The following is a 13,206-nucleotide window of genomic DNA, read 5'->3' as shown; positions in this document are numbered from 1 at the left end:
AAGCGGAAGGCTACCGTGATGTTCCGATTTGGAGGTCCACCATATGCTGTAGTGGAGGAGCAGGGAGGAGTGAACGTGCTTGGTGGTCTAGGAAACACGGAGGCAACACCGTCAAGGGCCGGCCAGGACGGAGGCAAGAAGAAAAGACCGGCGGCAGAGTAGAGAAAAAATCCCACTGTGGGTGTGGTTGTTGTGTTGTTGGTGTTTTTTTTTTTTTTTTTTTTTTTTTTTTTTTTTTTTTATGATGTAAAATTGTGATCGGGGTTGATCGGTGAGAAGAATAAAAGATGGTTTGGTGTGCAAAGCTATATGGGTATGAATGGAATTGGAAAAAGATTAAAAATAATGTGAAAGAAAAATAAAGAAAGAAATAATAAAAATAGATTTGAATAACGAAAAATATATTAAAAAAAAATAAATAAATATATATATATACAATAACGAAAGTGGGGAACAAGGAGTGCACCATAAATTTTATAAACAAAAGTTTGGGCGGTGGATGCAAAGTGAGGAGAGAGAGTGTTGGGCTGTGTGGGTGGAGAATAAAGAAAAGAATCATACAGCTGTGTGTGTATTGTATGGCAGACAAAACTGAAATTCAGTCCACCAATTTAGAAAATCAGCCACCATATTGATCTGCCCCACGTGCTAATCAGCTCAAGTTTAAAACAAAACAATAAATAACCTCGTGGAGACACTAGCAACTGTGGGCCCATGTGTTTGAAAACACATACATAATATAAGAAACTCATATATATATATATATATAAAAAAGGATACGGCTGAGACCTACGATGACGAAGTTGCTGTGCTGGATGAGAATTAGTGGTGTCTGCAGTTGTTATCAGTGTGTGGACTCCGCAACTAGTAGGGCTAGGAGGTCTTCGTGGTACAACTATACCCAGATGTGGGGATTTGGTTTCAGAGGATTTTGCAGTTTGGCCACGGCCATAAAGTGGGACTAAGGATCTTTGTGAAACTTCGGCTTTGCATACAGGGCATTGTGGTTTTTGCTGGTCAGGGTTTTCAGCAGAGACACTCTGGAAATGGATCCATTTGTAAATGCAAGGCCAACAATAGAGGTGACCGCAAAGCGTGACAACTGGGTCCTGCACAGAGTCTAGGCAAATGTTGCAGTCAAAACCAATGGAAGGATTATCTTCTGACTCATCAACTGTGGCTAAGACAGAATTCCACTTCTCTACAGAAGCCCCATATTCAACGGATTCATTTTGTGCTTCAGCCTCTTGAAGATACTGCTCCATAACCATTTTGAGTGCTAAAAAATGCGTATCTTTCTTAGTTGCCGGAGATCAGAGAGAGACAAAATGGCGTCTTACAGACAAAATGCCAGAGAGAGGTTTTAGAGAGAGAAAGAAAGAGAGAGAGTATGCAGATGTAGCAAAGGGATGAACGTTTGAGTATGTGTAGAAAATAAGCGGAATAGGTTGAGGTCCGGCGGACGGCTAAGGTGAGGTTGCCGCCCGCCGGGGAAGCGAAAAATAGTAGGTTCTAAACCTGCTCTGATACCATGTAGAATTTTTAATGTATAAAGAGAAATAGAGAATTGTATTATTGATTGATATATTGATGATATTGTGTTGTGTTTATTACAATTACAAGGATTCCTATTATATAGGAGTGTGTTTGGGAGTAGGTGGAGAGTAGGTGAAGTGGAGGAGAGTAGGTGAAGTGGAGGTGGTAGTGGTGTAGTGGGTTAGGTTTAGTGGAGTAGGTGAGGTGGTAGTGGTGGTAGGTTTATGGTAAATTCTAACATTTATTTATATAATAAGGGGTATTATTGTCATCATGTAAGACTTGAGTTTAATATAAATAAAGTGTTGAGGTGAAGGGTTTGAATCAATTAACCTAGATCCTATTACTTACGTGTTCCTCCTTTGCCTCTTTCTTCGTCTCTTTTCTTTCTCTCACCTTAACCTTAAATTCTATACACTTTTAATCTCTAACTAAAATAAAATAATTAAAGTTATATTAAAATAATTTTAATTCAAACTCTTATTACTATGTTCATTTTCTTCCGATTAATTTTAATTACAAACTCTAAATCAAATAATTTAATGCTAGATAATAGATACGTTCAACAGACTCTAATTACTATGTTCCTCTTCCTCATTCTCCATGATTAATGTATGTTAATTAATTTATTTTTTGTAGGTTTGAGTTGACTTAATGAATTGAAATTTTTATAGGTAATAGTTATTAGAGTATAGTTTTTTTTTTGGTTGAAATTTAAATTTAAAGACGTGAATAAATATAATTAGGTACAGATGATCATAACATATGGTTGATATTCAATTATATGATATGATCTTGCTAAATAATAGTATATGCATTGCTATAGTGGGTTTGTCACAATATGACATTTTGACACTACAATATACTAAAAATATGACATTGGCAGGATTGAAATAGCATGTTATGTTGGAGATGGTCTTTGCTTTTATAGGTATAGGTTTACGAGTTTGAATTTACCATTAGAGTATAAGTGATTAACGTGGAGCATGTCTATATATAGAGATCATATAGACATGCAAAACAAGTTGAGAAAATAGGATATTCAAGAAAATAGATTTTGTAGTAAAAACTAAATCAGCTACAGTGGATTCTTAACAACATATTAAAAGGATATATGATAAAATTGTTTTCTCACTTGTCCCTTGTCATTAAATCTAAGTTGTCAAATTCATGAAATAAGGGTTTGTGTTCAAGTGCATAAGCATATTTACATTCCACCGATCAAATTACAAATTGCCATTGTTTAATGTGCTCAGTTTGTTTTTATGGTAAATTCTTAGTTTCAACAATACCAACACATGCTTCGTTGAGTTCTGTAGTAGTTCCTGATTTCAAAATACGAGTTATCCATGAATCTTTCTACTCTTTGTTATTTTGTAGGCTCATTTCTCTCACTTACACCTTAACCTCCGCAAAAACATTTGTTTGGTTTTGGTTTTCAAATACCATATTTGAGTTTTTTGTTTTCAATATTTTTGTCTCTAGTGAACTTTTTTTAAATTTTAATCATTTTTCAAACACTTGATGCACCTAACCTAGATGAATCTAAATAGTAAAATATTTGTGATATTTTTTTTATAAAAAAAATTCACTAAATACAAAAAAATACAAAAATTCAGTACTTGATTCATATATATATATTTTTGTATTGATTGAATTTGTTTTAGATTTCTCCACAAATATTTTACTTTTTTGGTGGGTTAGGTGCATCTAAAATAAAATAAAAAAATTGACTAACTTATGCAAAAGTTGAATAAAGGCAACAAAACACGAAAAACAAAAAACTCAAAAATGAGATTTGAAAACTCAGAAGCAAACAGAGTTTTTTGTATTCGTAATATAGTCTCTGTGTTAAAATTAATGTATTATTGATTGATATGTTTATTGATATCTATTACAATGATTCATGATTCCTATATATAGAAGAGGGTGAGTGTGTAGGTGAGGAGTAGGTGGAGTAGGTGAGTGTGTAGTAGGTGGTAGTGGTAGGTGTGTAGTAGGTGGATTTTTAACAGCCCCCCGCAAACTCAAGGGGGATAGGAACTAACCAACTTGAGTTTGGAGAGAGTAACAAAACAAGAAAATACATAAAAATAAAAGAGGATAGGAGACACTGTATGGTCGTGTCAGACCGTTGCAGAAGACTGGATGGTTATGGCAGACCGATGTAGAAGACAGTTTATGGGGTCATGTCGGACCGTTGTAGCAGACAATGTTGTGACAGTTGTTGTGACAGTTTACGGAGTCTTGCTGGACCCTTGTAGAAACTAACCGGAATCAATGTCGGGACAGTTTACAAAGTCTTGTCGGACCCTTGGAAAAGCTAACCGGAATCAAATGTCGGGTCAGTTTACAGAGTCTTGTCGGACCCCTAAAAAGTCGCACCCTCAAAAGGTGTTGTGACAGTTGTTGTGACAGTTTATGGAGTCTTGCTGGACCCTTGTAGAAACTAACCAGAATCAATGTCGGGACAGTTTACAGAGTCTTGTCGGACCCATGAAGGAGCTAACCGGAATCAATGTCGGGACAGTTTACAGAGTCTTGTCGGACCCATAAAGGAGCTAACCGGAATCAATGTCGGGACAGTTTACAGAGTCTTGTCGGACCCTTAAAAAGTCGCACCCTCAAAAGGTGTGCCCAATCTATCAAAAGGCGTGCCATCAAAAAGCGTGCCCAATCCATAAAAAGACGTGCCATCAAAAGGCGTGCCTATCAAAAGGAGCGCCCATGTTGTCGGCGAGCGCCGAGAGGCGCATGATGCGCGTGTCTGCCTCGGCTATTTAACCAAGGTTGAGGCGGAGGCTGTGCAAACCAGTCTGAAACCGCCGAAAATCCTTTGAAAAAAACTCTTCCGTTTCTGAGAAAGAGATTCTGGAACACTCTGTTGCCATTCTGTAACCAACCGTTCTCTGAAACACTCAGCAACCCATAACATGGCCTCGTCTTCTCGTTCAGCTACCCAGAATATGGCCTCTTCGTCCCGTGGTCTGCTCACTCTCTTTCCCGACGTCAACGAGTCAACAAGAGAGATAACTGGTGCGGTGGCCAGTGAACCTCAACCAAGCGCCTCTGGTTTTGCTCCGTTGAACTTTCCGATGCGGTCGGTGGAGCAAAAAATGGCAGTGCAGTCGGATGTGGAAGCCAATCAGTATACATTAAAGTCATGTGTGGAAACCATGACTGCGGTGACAAACTTGTCGAACCGGCTGCAGAGTAGGGCAAATGAGGTGCAGCAGTTAAACTCCCAGCTGGCTCTGCTCCAACGCATGTATAAGGATGCGCGAGCAGAGATAAGTGTACTAAAGGCGGAAAACAAGGAGCTGAAGCGGAAGGCCACCGTGATGTTCCGATTTGGAGGGCCGCCATATGCTGCAGTGGAGGAGCAGGGAGTAGTGATCGTGCCCAGTGGAGTGGGAAACACGGAGGCAAAACCGGCAAGGGCCGCCCAGGACGGAGGCAAGAAGAAAAGACCGGTGGCAGAGTAGAGAAAAATCCCACTATGGGTGTGGGTTTTTTTGTTTTGTTTTGTTTTTTTTTTTTTTGTTTTTTTTTTTTGTTTGTTTGTTTGTTTTTTTTTTTTTTTTTTTTTTATTTATGATGTAAAATTGTGATCGGGGTTGATCGTTGAGATGAATAAAAGATGGTTTGGTGTGCAAAGCTATACGGGTATGAATGGAATTGGAAAAAGATGAAAAATAATGTGAAAGAAAAATAAAGAAAGAAATAATAAAAATATATTTGAAAGCAAAAAAGAAAGATGGGAAAAATAAGGAAAGTGGTTTGGAGAAAATAAATAAAAATAATGGAGTTGGAAATCAAACGGAGGAGAGATGATGATGTTTTGTTTTGTTTTGTTTTTTGTTTTTTTTTTTTAATATAATATAATAAAAAGAGATATATATATATATATATATATATAAAATAACGAAAGTGGGGAACAAGGAGTGCACCAATAAGCTTTATAATAAAAAAAAAGTTTGGGCGGTGGATGCAAAGTGAGGAGAGAGAGTGTTGGGTTATGTGGGTGGAGAATAAAGAAGAGAATCATACAGCTGTGTGTGTATATGGCAGTCCTTTTTTTTTTTTTTAGAGACAAAACTGAAATTCAGTCCACCAATTTAGAAAACCAGCCACCATATTGATCTACCCCACGTGCTAATCGGCTCAAGTTTAAAACCAAAACAATAAATAACCTCTTGGAGGCACTAGCAACTGTGGGCCCATGTGTTTGAAAATACATACATAATATATAAATATAAGAAACTCATATATATATATATATAACAAACCAGCCCATGTGCATAAACTTTGAACCACGCTGTCAATCATATCAAAACTTAACCCAAATTTTGAGTTTCCCTCCATGCTACTAGCATGTGCCGAACCAAAAAAAAAAACTGCACAAGTACCAAACAACCCCTCCTGCAGTAGCCAGCTCTACAAAGACTTGAATGGTACACTCAACCAAACCTCAAAACCAGCCCACGGTTTACTACGAAACCACCCACAACTCAGATTAAAATAATTAAGAGAAGTGGGGACTGGAGGCCGGCTTTCTGAGATTTGGAGATCGATTTGGAGGACTTGGGCTTGCCTCTGCCTCCTTTTGTTGCGGTAAAGCGAGGAGCAGCGGAAGCGGGAGCGACGACATCGTCGTTGCTGATGAACGATAAGCGGCGATGCCAACATCTACGATAGCCGCAGAGGAGAACAGAGCGAGAGGGCATCGGAGCCTCTGACATCGACGGCGACGTGTTGATCTCTGTGTCTCTCTCCGCTAGTGCTTCGAATTCAACAGATGGAGGAGAGAGAGAGATGAAAATATGGCTTTGTCATTGTTGGTCAGAAACCAGAGAAAGGATTTGGGCAATGATGGGAAGGTATGTGTAGAAAATAAGCGGAATAGGTTGAGGTCCGGCGGGCAGCCAAAGTGAGGCTGCCACCCGCCGGTGAAGCGGAATTACTAGGTTCTCAACCTTGCTCTGATACCATGTTAAAATTAATGTATTATTGATTGATATGTTTATTGATATCTATTACAATGATTCATGATTCCTATATATAGAAGAGGGTAAGTGTGTAGTAGGTGAGGAGTAGGTGAGGAGTAGGTGGAGTAGGTGAGTGTGTAGTAGGTGGTAGTGGTAGGTGTGTAGTAGGTGGATTTTTAACACTTTGATTGCTGATATTTTCTTGATCTAGACATTTGATGACTGTCTTTTTTAATTTTTTAAATTTTTTTTTAAAGTTCTAAACTTGTTTCATCTATATTTTGGTGTGTGTGCGCATGTGTGCGCTTGTTTTAAACTATACGTCGTCTTTTTTCAGAGACGCATATTGGACTACACAAAATACGAAATGTTGAACACAGCTCTCAAAGCATTTGGTGATCTAGGAGATGATGAAGAACTAGGACCTGTTGACTGGCCTACTGTTAAAAGACACATTAAAAGCTTAAAAGATGTGGAAGGAGAAAGTGTGCACCCTCATACTGTATCTGAAAATGATAATAATTTGGACTCTATGAACTTAAAGGATATACGGATACGCTTTTTGAACGGTAAATATTTGTTTATATCCTGTTTGATCTTACAATATCATATCTGATTAATTTTGTTCTTGTCATGTATCTCTTTTAGTTTTCTTTGGCCACAGTGAAAACCTTACATTAAAGGCCTCCAATTCATCATGTAATTATGATTATGTTTGTTCAAAGAAAGGCATATATAGCGATTAAAATAGAACTTTATCCTCTATTGTCTGTCATCATCATTAACATGTAGCCTATTAAATATCTTCCATTTCATTCAAGAGCATTTACCTAGCAGTTTTACTGATTCTTACTTTCAGACTTAATATTCTGCTCTGCCTTCATTCGATAATTCTTCTACCAACAATAATTTGCATAAGGAACTTTATGCAATATAGCTTATGGTTGTACTGTTAAGTGTTAAGTTATTGGAGTCTAAGGGTAGTTATGTAATTAGTGTTAGTGTCTTCTATTATAAATACATGTGTACACAAAGGGAAAAACCTAAGTTTGAAATATAATAGAAGTTGCAACCGTTTACTCTCTCTCACTCCCTCTCTCTTGATTCTCTCTTTCATTCTTGTTCTTTGACTGTAAAATCAGCATGGTATCAGAGCACTATCTTCCTCGAAGATTTTTTTGTTCTCCTTCTTCTCTTTCTTTTTTTCCCTTCGTTTTTTAGATTTTCTTTGTAAGAGATTCAAAAAAAATAAAAAATAAATAAACACCCATCATGAATGACTGGTGATGGGTAACCATCCTATAATTTTCTTTTAATTTTTTGTCCCTTCTTGATTGGTTTTTTCCAAATTTTTCTTATTTTTTGGAATAATGGGTGATTATTCTGGAAATCCTTGATTGTGCCACTTCAAGCTGGTTTCTTCACTTCCCCCCTAATCCTTGCAGGCCAATTGGCTCTTTGGAGGCTCTTTGTGTCCTTGTTTTGCTGGATTTCTGGGGTTTCTGCCAGTTTCAGTCCAGTTCGGCACTTTCTGGTTCGGTTTAGGCAATATTTGGTTTGACCCTGCACTGTTTTTTGCTCTAGAGGTAACTTCTGGTCCTGTGTTTGGTTTTTTGGCCCCGCTTATCTCTGATTGCTGCTTCCGTGGGTTGTCATGTTATCTCTGTGGTGTGGTTTTTGAGTTTCCATGGCTGAAAGCGAGAATAAAGATCCTAAGGCCAATAAGGAGCATGGGACGACTCGTGTTATGAATCTTTTTGGTATTCCCTCTCTTCAAATCAGTCCCGGGAAACTGGATGGTTCAAATTACTTGATTTGGTCATGCTCTTGTAATCTTGCTATTGCCGCCCACCGTTTGATTGGCTACATTACTGGTGACCTTCCCTAACCTGCTGATGGTGCTTTACATACTCAATGGATTTCTGACGCTTTGGTTATGACTTGGCTGTTTAACTCTATGCGGCCCACCATTAGTCGAACTTTTCTTCTCTTGGATACTGCTTATAAGATTTGGACCGTTGTGGAACAAATGTATTCATAACAGGGTAATGATGCCTAGGCATATGAGTTGAGGAAGAAGATTCGGGGCTTTGACCAGTAGGATTGATCACTTGCAGTGTACTATGCTGAGCTCAGTGGTTTGTGGTAGGATTTTGATTATTATCAGAGTTTCTAGGCTGTATGTTCAAAGTATGCTCTTTTGTTTTAGAAATTTGTGGAGAAGGAGCGTGCGTATGATTTCCTTATTGACCTGAATCTAGAGTATGATAAGATTTGGGTTCAAGTGTTAGGTTGTTTTACTTTTCCCACCTTACGCGAAACTTTGCTCTTGTTCAGCAAGAGGAGAGTCTACGTAGTGCTATGGTCCATTCCTTTATTTCAGATCGTTTTTCCTTGGTTGCTGCTTCTACCACCCGGGACACTAAGCCTAGTCCGATTTAGTTTGGCAATACTAGTACACAGGTTGATCAAGCACGGCTGAAGTGTGATTATTGTAGGAAAGACAGGCATGATTGAGAGCATTGTTGGAAATTGAATGGTCGTCCTACTTGGGGACGTGGTCATGGTGGTGCTGTGCGTCCCCAAGCGTATGTGTCTAAGATTGCTCCTAGTACCTCTTTTGAGCCCATTACTCTTTCTCAAGATGAGTTACACACTCTCAGGCGTTTGATGGCTCGGCTTGGTTCACCATCTGCCATAGTTCCTTACACTTTTGCTGCTTCCAATTTTGCCCTCATAGGTATTCCTGCTAGTGCTCCTAGTACATCTTCTTCGCCTTCTCGGATTATTGATTCCGGTGCTACCGACCACATGACAGGTGCCTATAGTCTTTTTGATTCTTATTTTCCTTGTTCTGGGAGGGATAAAGTTAGAGTAGCTAATGACACTTTATTTTCTATGTCTGGCAAGGGTTCTCTTCATTGCTCATCTTTACTTTCTTTTTCCTCTATGCTTTATGTTCCTAATTTTTCTACCAACCTACTTTCTGTTAGTAGTCTTACTACTTCTCTAAATTGCTCAATGACATTTTTTTCCTACTCATTGTGTCATTTAGGAACTGGCTACAAAAAAAAAAAAAAAAAAAAAAAAAAAAAAAAAAAAAAAAAAAAAAAAAACGATTGGTAGTAGTAGAGCATATGGTGGACTGTACTTTCTGGATGTTGTCCCTCCCACATTGTCGTTGTCCTCCACCCAGGCTCTTCAGTGCATTACTGGCTCCTCTCTTTTTCTCTTTCATCAATGGCATCGTCGTTTGGGTCACCCTTCCTTTAGTATTTTAGAAAGGCTTTTTTCCTTCATTAGTTCATGATTGTTCTAGGAATAATTTTGTTTGTGATGCTTGTAAACTTGCTAAGCATAAACATACTTGCTATTCTTTAGTTAATGAAAGAAGCACTTTTCCTTTTATACTTGTTCATATTGATGTGTGGGGGCCTTCCCCTGTAGTGTCTACTTCTGAGTATTGTTGGTTTGTCACTTTTATTGATTGTTATTCTCGTGTGACTTGGGTTTACCTACTTCAAACTAAAAGTGAGGTCTTTTCTTGTTTTCATCTTTTTCATAAAATGGTGACCAATCTCTTTAATGCTACTATTAAAATTCTTCGAAGTGATAATGGGACTGAGTATGTTGATGGTGATTTTCGAGGGCATATCTTGAGGAGCATGGTATTCTTTATCAAACTAGTTGTGTTGGCACTCCTCAGCAAAATAGAGTCGCCGAACAGAAAAATGGCCATCTCCTTGAAGTTGTTTGCTCTCTCTTGTTTACTATGAATGTCCCTAAGTCTTTTTGGGGTGATGTTCTTACTGCTGCTTACCTTATCAACTGTATGCCTTCCAGTGTCTTCCAATTCCAAATTCCTCTTACACTTCTTTCTATGCTTATCCTACTTCTTTTCTTCCTTCTCAGGTTTTTGAGTGTGTCTGTTTTGTTCATCTGCAGCGTCGTAGTCATGGGAAGCTTGATCCAAGGGCTATGCATTGTGCCTTTCTTGGATATTCTATTACTCAGAAAGGTTACAAATGCTATGATCCTCACACTTGTAAAGTGTATGTTAGTATGGATGTCACCTGCTCCTTTTTACTTCTCCTTCGCCATATCTTCAGGGGGAGAGTGTTATGGATGAGATTGTGGATGAGGCAATGCCATACCAACATGAGTTGTCCTTTTTCATTCGTAGTCAGTGGGCTGTTATTTGTGATGAGGGGGAGCCTAAGAGCGTTTTTTATGGTGAGCCTAACATTGGAGGCCACTTGGACATGGTTGATCTTAAGACTTATTCACAGCGTCAGAAAGAGCAGCCGTCCCTTGTGGCACCAAGTCAATCATCATCCCCTATGCCAGTTCTAGATCTTGTTTCCACTAATTCCACAGGCAATGTACCTCATTATATTTCTTCACAATAGTTAACAGTCTTCTTGTTGATGATTTGGGACTTCCTATTGCTCTTAGAAAGGGGGTTTAGGCTTGTACTCAACATCTTATTTTTAAATTCGTGTCCTATGATTCATTGTCTCCTGTATATCGTGCTTATGTTTCGTCTTTTGTCTTCTGTATGTATCCCACAAGGATGGAAAGAAGTTGTTAATAATCCTAAGTGGAAATGAGCTACGGTAGAAGAGATGCAAGCCTTGAACAAGAATAATACTTGGGAGTTGGTTCCTCTTCCAAATGGGAAAAAACTAGTGGGGTGTAAGTTGGTGTTCACTATTAAGAAGAAAGCAGATGGGATAATGGTACAAAGCAAGATTAGTGGCCAAGGGATTTACCTAGACATATGGAATTTATTATCAAGAAAACTTTGCTCTTGTAGCAAAAATGAAATCCATTTGGGCCATTCTTTCATGTGCAGCTAACTTAGGATGGCCTTACAGCGACTAGATGTGAAGAATGCATTTCTCCATAGGGATTTGGAGGAGGAGGAGGTTTACATGGATGAGTCACTAGGATTCTCTTCCCAGTCTATAGCTGGAAAAGTCTGCAGGGTGAATAAAGCTTTATAAGGTCTGAAACAGTCTCCTCGGACGTGGTTTAACAGATTTTTGAAGGCAATGTTGAGATTTGGGTATAAGCAAAGCAATGCATATCATACCATGTTTGTCAAACGCAATGCAAATAGGGTAACTGTGCTTATTCTATATACGGATGATATAGTTGTAATAGGGAATGATAAGGAGGATGTGACACATCTAAAGATACAGTTGGCTAATGAATTTGAGATAAAAGATCTTGGTCCGTTGAGGTACTTTCTTGGGATTGAAGTTGCCAGGTCTGACAAAGGCATCTTTATTTCCCAAAGGAAGTATATCCTAGATCTGCTTGAAGAAACGAGCATGTTAGGCTGTAAACCGGTTGATTCACCAATTGAGATTAATCATCATCTTTGCAGTGGTTTGGTAACTCAGTGGAGAAAGAAAGGTACCAAAGACTTGTGGGACGGCTTATATACCTATCTAACACTCGGCTGAATATTGCCTATGCAGTTGGGATAGTAAGTCATTTTATGTATGATCCTCATGCAACACATTTAGATGTTGTGTATCGTATTTTGAGGTATCTTAAATTAGCTCCTGGAAAAGGAATTTTGTTTTTTAATCAGGGTAACTTGAGGTTGGAAGCATTTACAGATACAGATTGGGCAGGTTCTATAGATGATAGAAGGTCTACATCTGATTACTGTGCTTTTGTAGGGGGAAATTTAGTCACTTGGCGTAGTAAGAAGCAGGCAGTGGTGTCCAGGTCTAGTGCAGAGGCAGAATGTTGAGCTATGGCGCATGGTACATGTGTGCTTATGTGGTTTCAGTCCTTGTTGGATGATATAGGAATTGTTTGTGGTGAACCTATGACTTTGTACTGTGACAACACAGTTGCCATTAGTATTGTTCACAATCCTATTTAGCATGATAGGATCCAACATATTGAGATCGACAGACATTTTATTAAGGAGAAATTGAATAAGGGTTTGATATGTATGATTTTTGTGAAGTCTGAAGATTAATTGGCTGATGTATTCACTAAAGGTCTTAGCAATAAGATTTTTCATTCTATTTGTTGCAAGTTGGGTATAAGAGATATATTTGCACCAACTTGAGGGAGAGTGATAAGTGTTGAGTGCTGAGTGTTAAGTGTTAAGTTATTGGCGTCTAAGGGTAGTTATGTAATTAGTGTTAGAGTCTTCTATTATAAATACATGTGTACAGAAAGGGAAAAACCGAAGTTTGAAATATAATAGAAGTTGCAGCCGTTTACTCTCTCTCTCTCTCTCCCTCTCTCCCTCTCTTTCATTCTTGTTCTTTGGCTATAAAATCAACATGTTCCTATTTTTCTGGTAGATACTCTATCATAGCTGTCAAATCATGAATTGAAATGGTCTTGTACCGAATCGCTAATTGAATCGAATTGTGAATCGTAAAGATTCGGTCACATTTTCTAAATTACTTAGAAAAATATTTCTATACACTTGGATGTTAAATATATGTTATAAGTATAAAATATTTAGACTTAAATAAATGAAATGTTATTTGGAATGATGATCACGTGGTCTAATAGATAATAAGTTAAAACAGGTTCCACTACAAGATCACTATCTTACCTTTTTGTTTTTTAAATACTAGCCTATCACCCGTGCTATGCACGGGATAATTTTAGATATTTGTATTTATTTTAGATTTTTTTTAAT

At 38.1% G+C, this 13,206-nt stretch overlaps 2 protein-coding genes across 3 annotated transcripts in view; one reads left to right on the top strand and one right to left on the bottom strand.

The window, feature by feature from the left end:
- The window catches only part of SOS1 (sodium proton exchanger, putative (NHX7) (SOS1)), a 100,963-nt gene that overhangs the window by 55,932 nt on the left and 31,825 nt on the right, over positions 1–13,206 (top strand). For both annotated transcript variants that reach the window (XM_028211808.2, XM_028211807.2), the window contains exon 15: positions 6,862–7,093. In XM_028211808.2, the coding sequence (XP_028067609.2) occupies positions 6,862–7,093 (232 nt within the window). The remainder of the gene's footprint in view (positions 1–6,861; positions 7,094–13,206) is intronic.
- LOC145801886 (E3 ubiquitin-protein ligase RMA1H1-like) lies at positions 476–1,417 on the bottom strand. The gene has a single exon (XM_082893679.1). It carries the CDS (start codon positions 1,269–1,271, stop codon positions 612–614), a length of 660 nt encoding a protein of 219 aa, XP_082749805.1. The 5' UTR covers positions 1,272–1,417; the 3' UTR covers positions 476–611.

This window comes from Camellia sinensis, chromosome 11 (genome assembly GCF_055761805.1).
Source record: "Camellia sinensis isolate YWXY chromosome 11, ASM5576180v1, whole genome shotgun sequence".
NCBI classification, from domain to species: Eukaryota; Viridiplantae; Streptophyta; class Magnoliopsida; order Ericales; family Theaceae; genus Camellia; species Camellia sinensis.
Note: the sequence above shows the minus strand (reverse complement) of the source record. Positions and strands in the feature narration are given on the sequence as shown.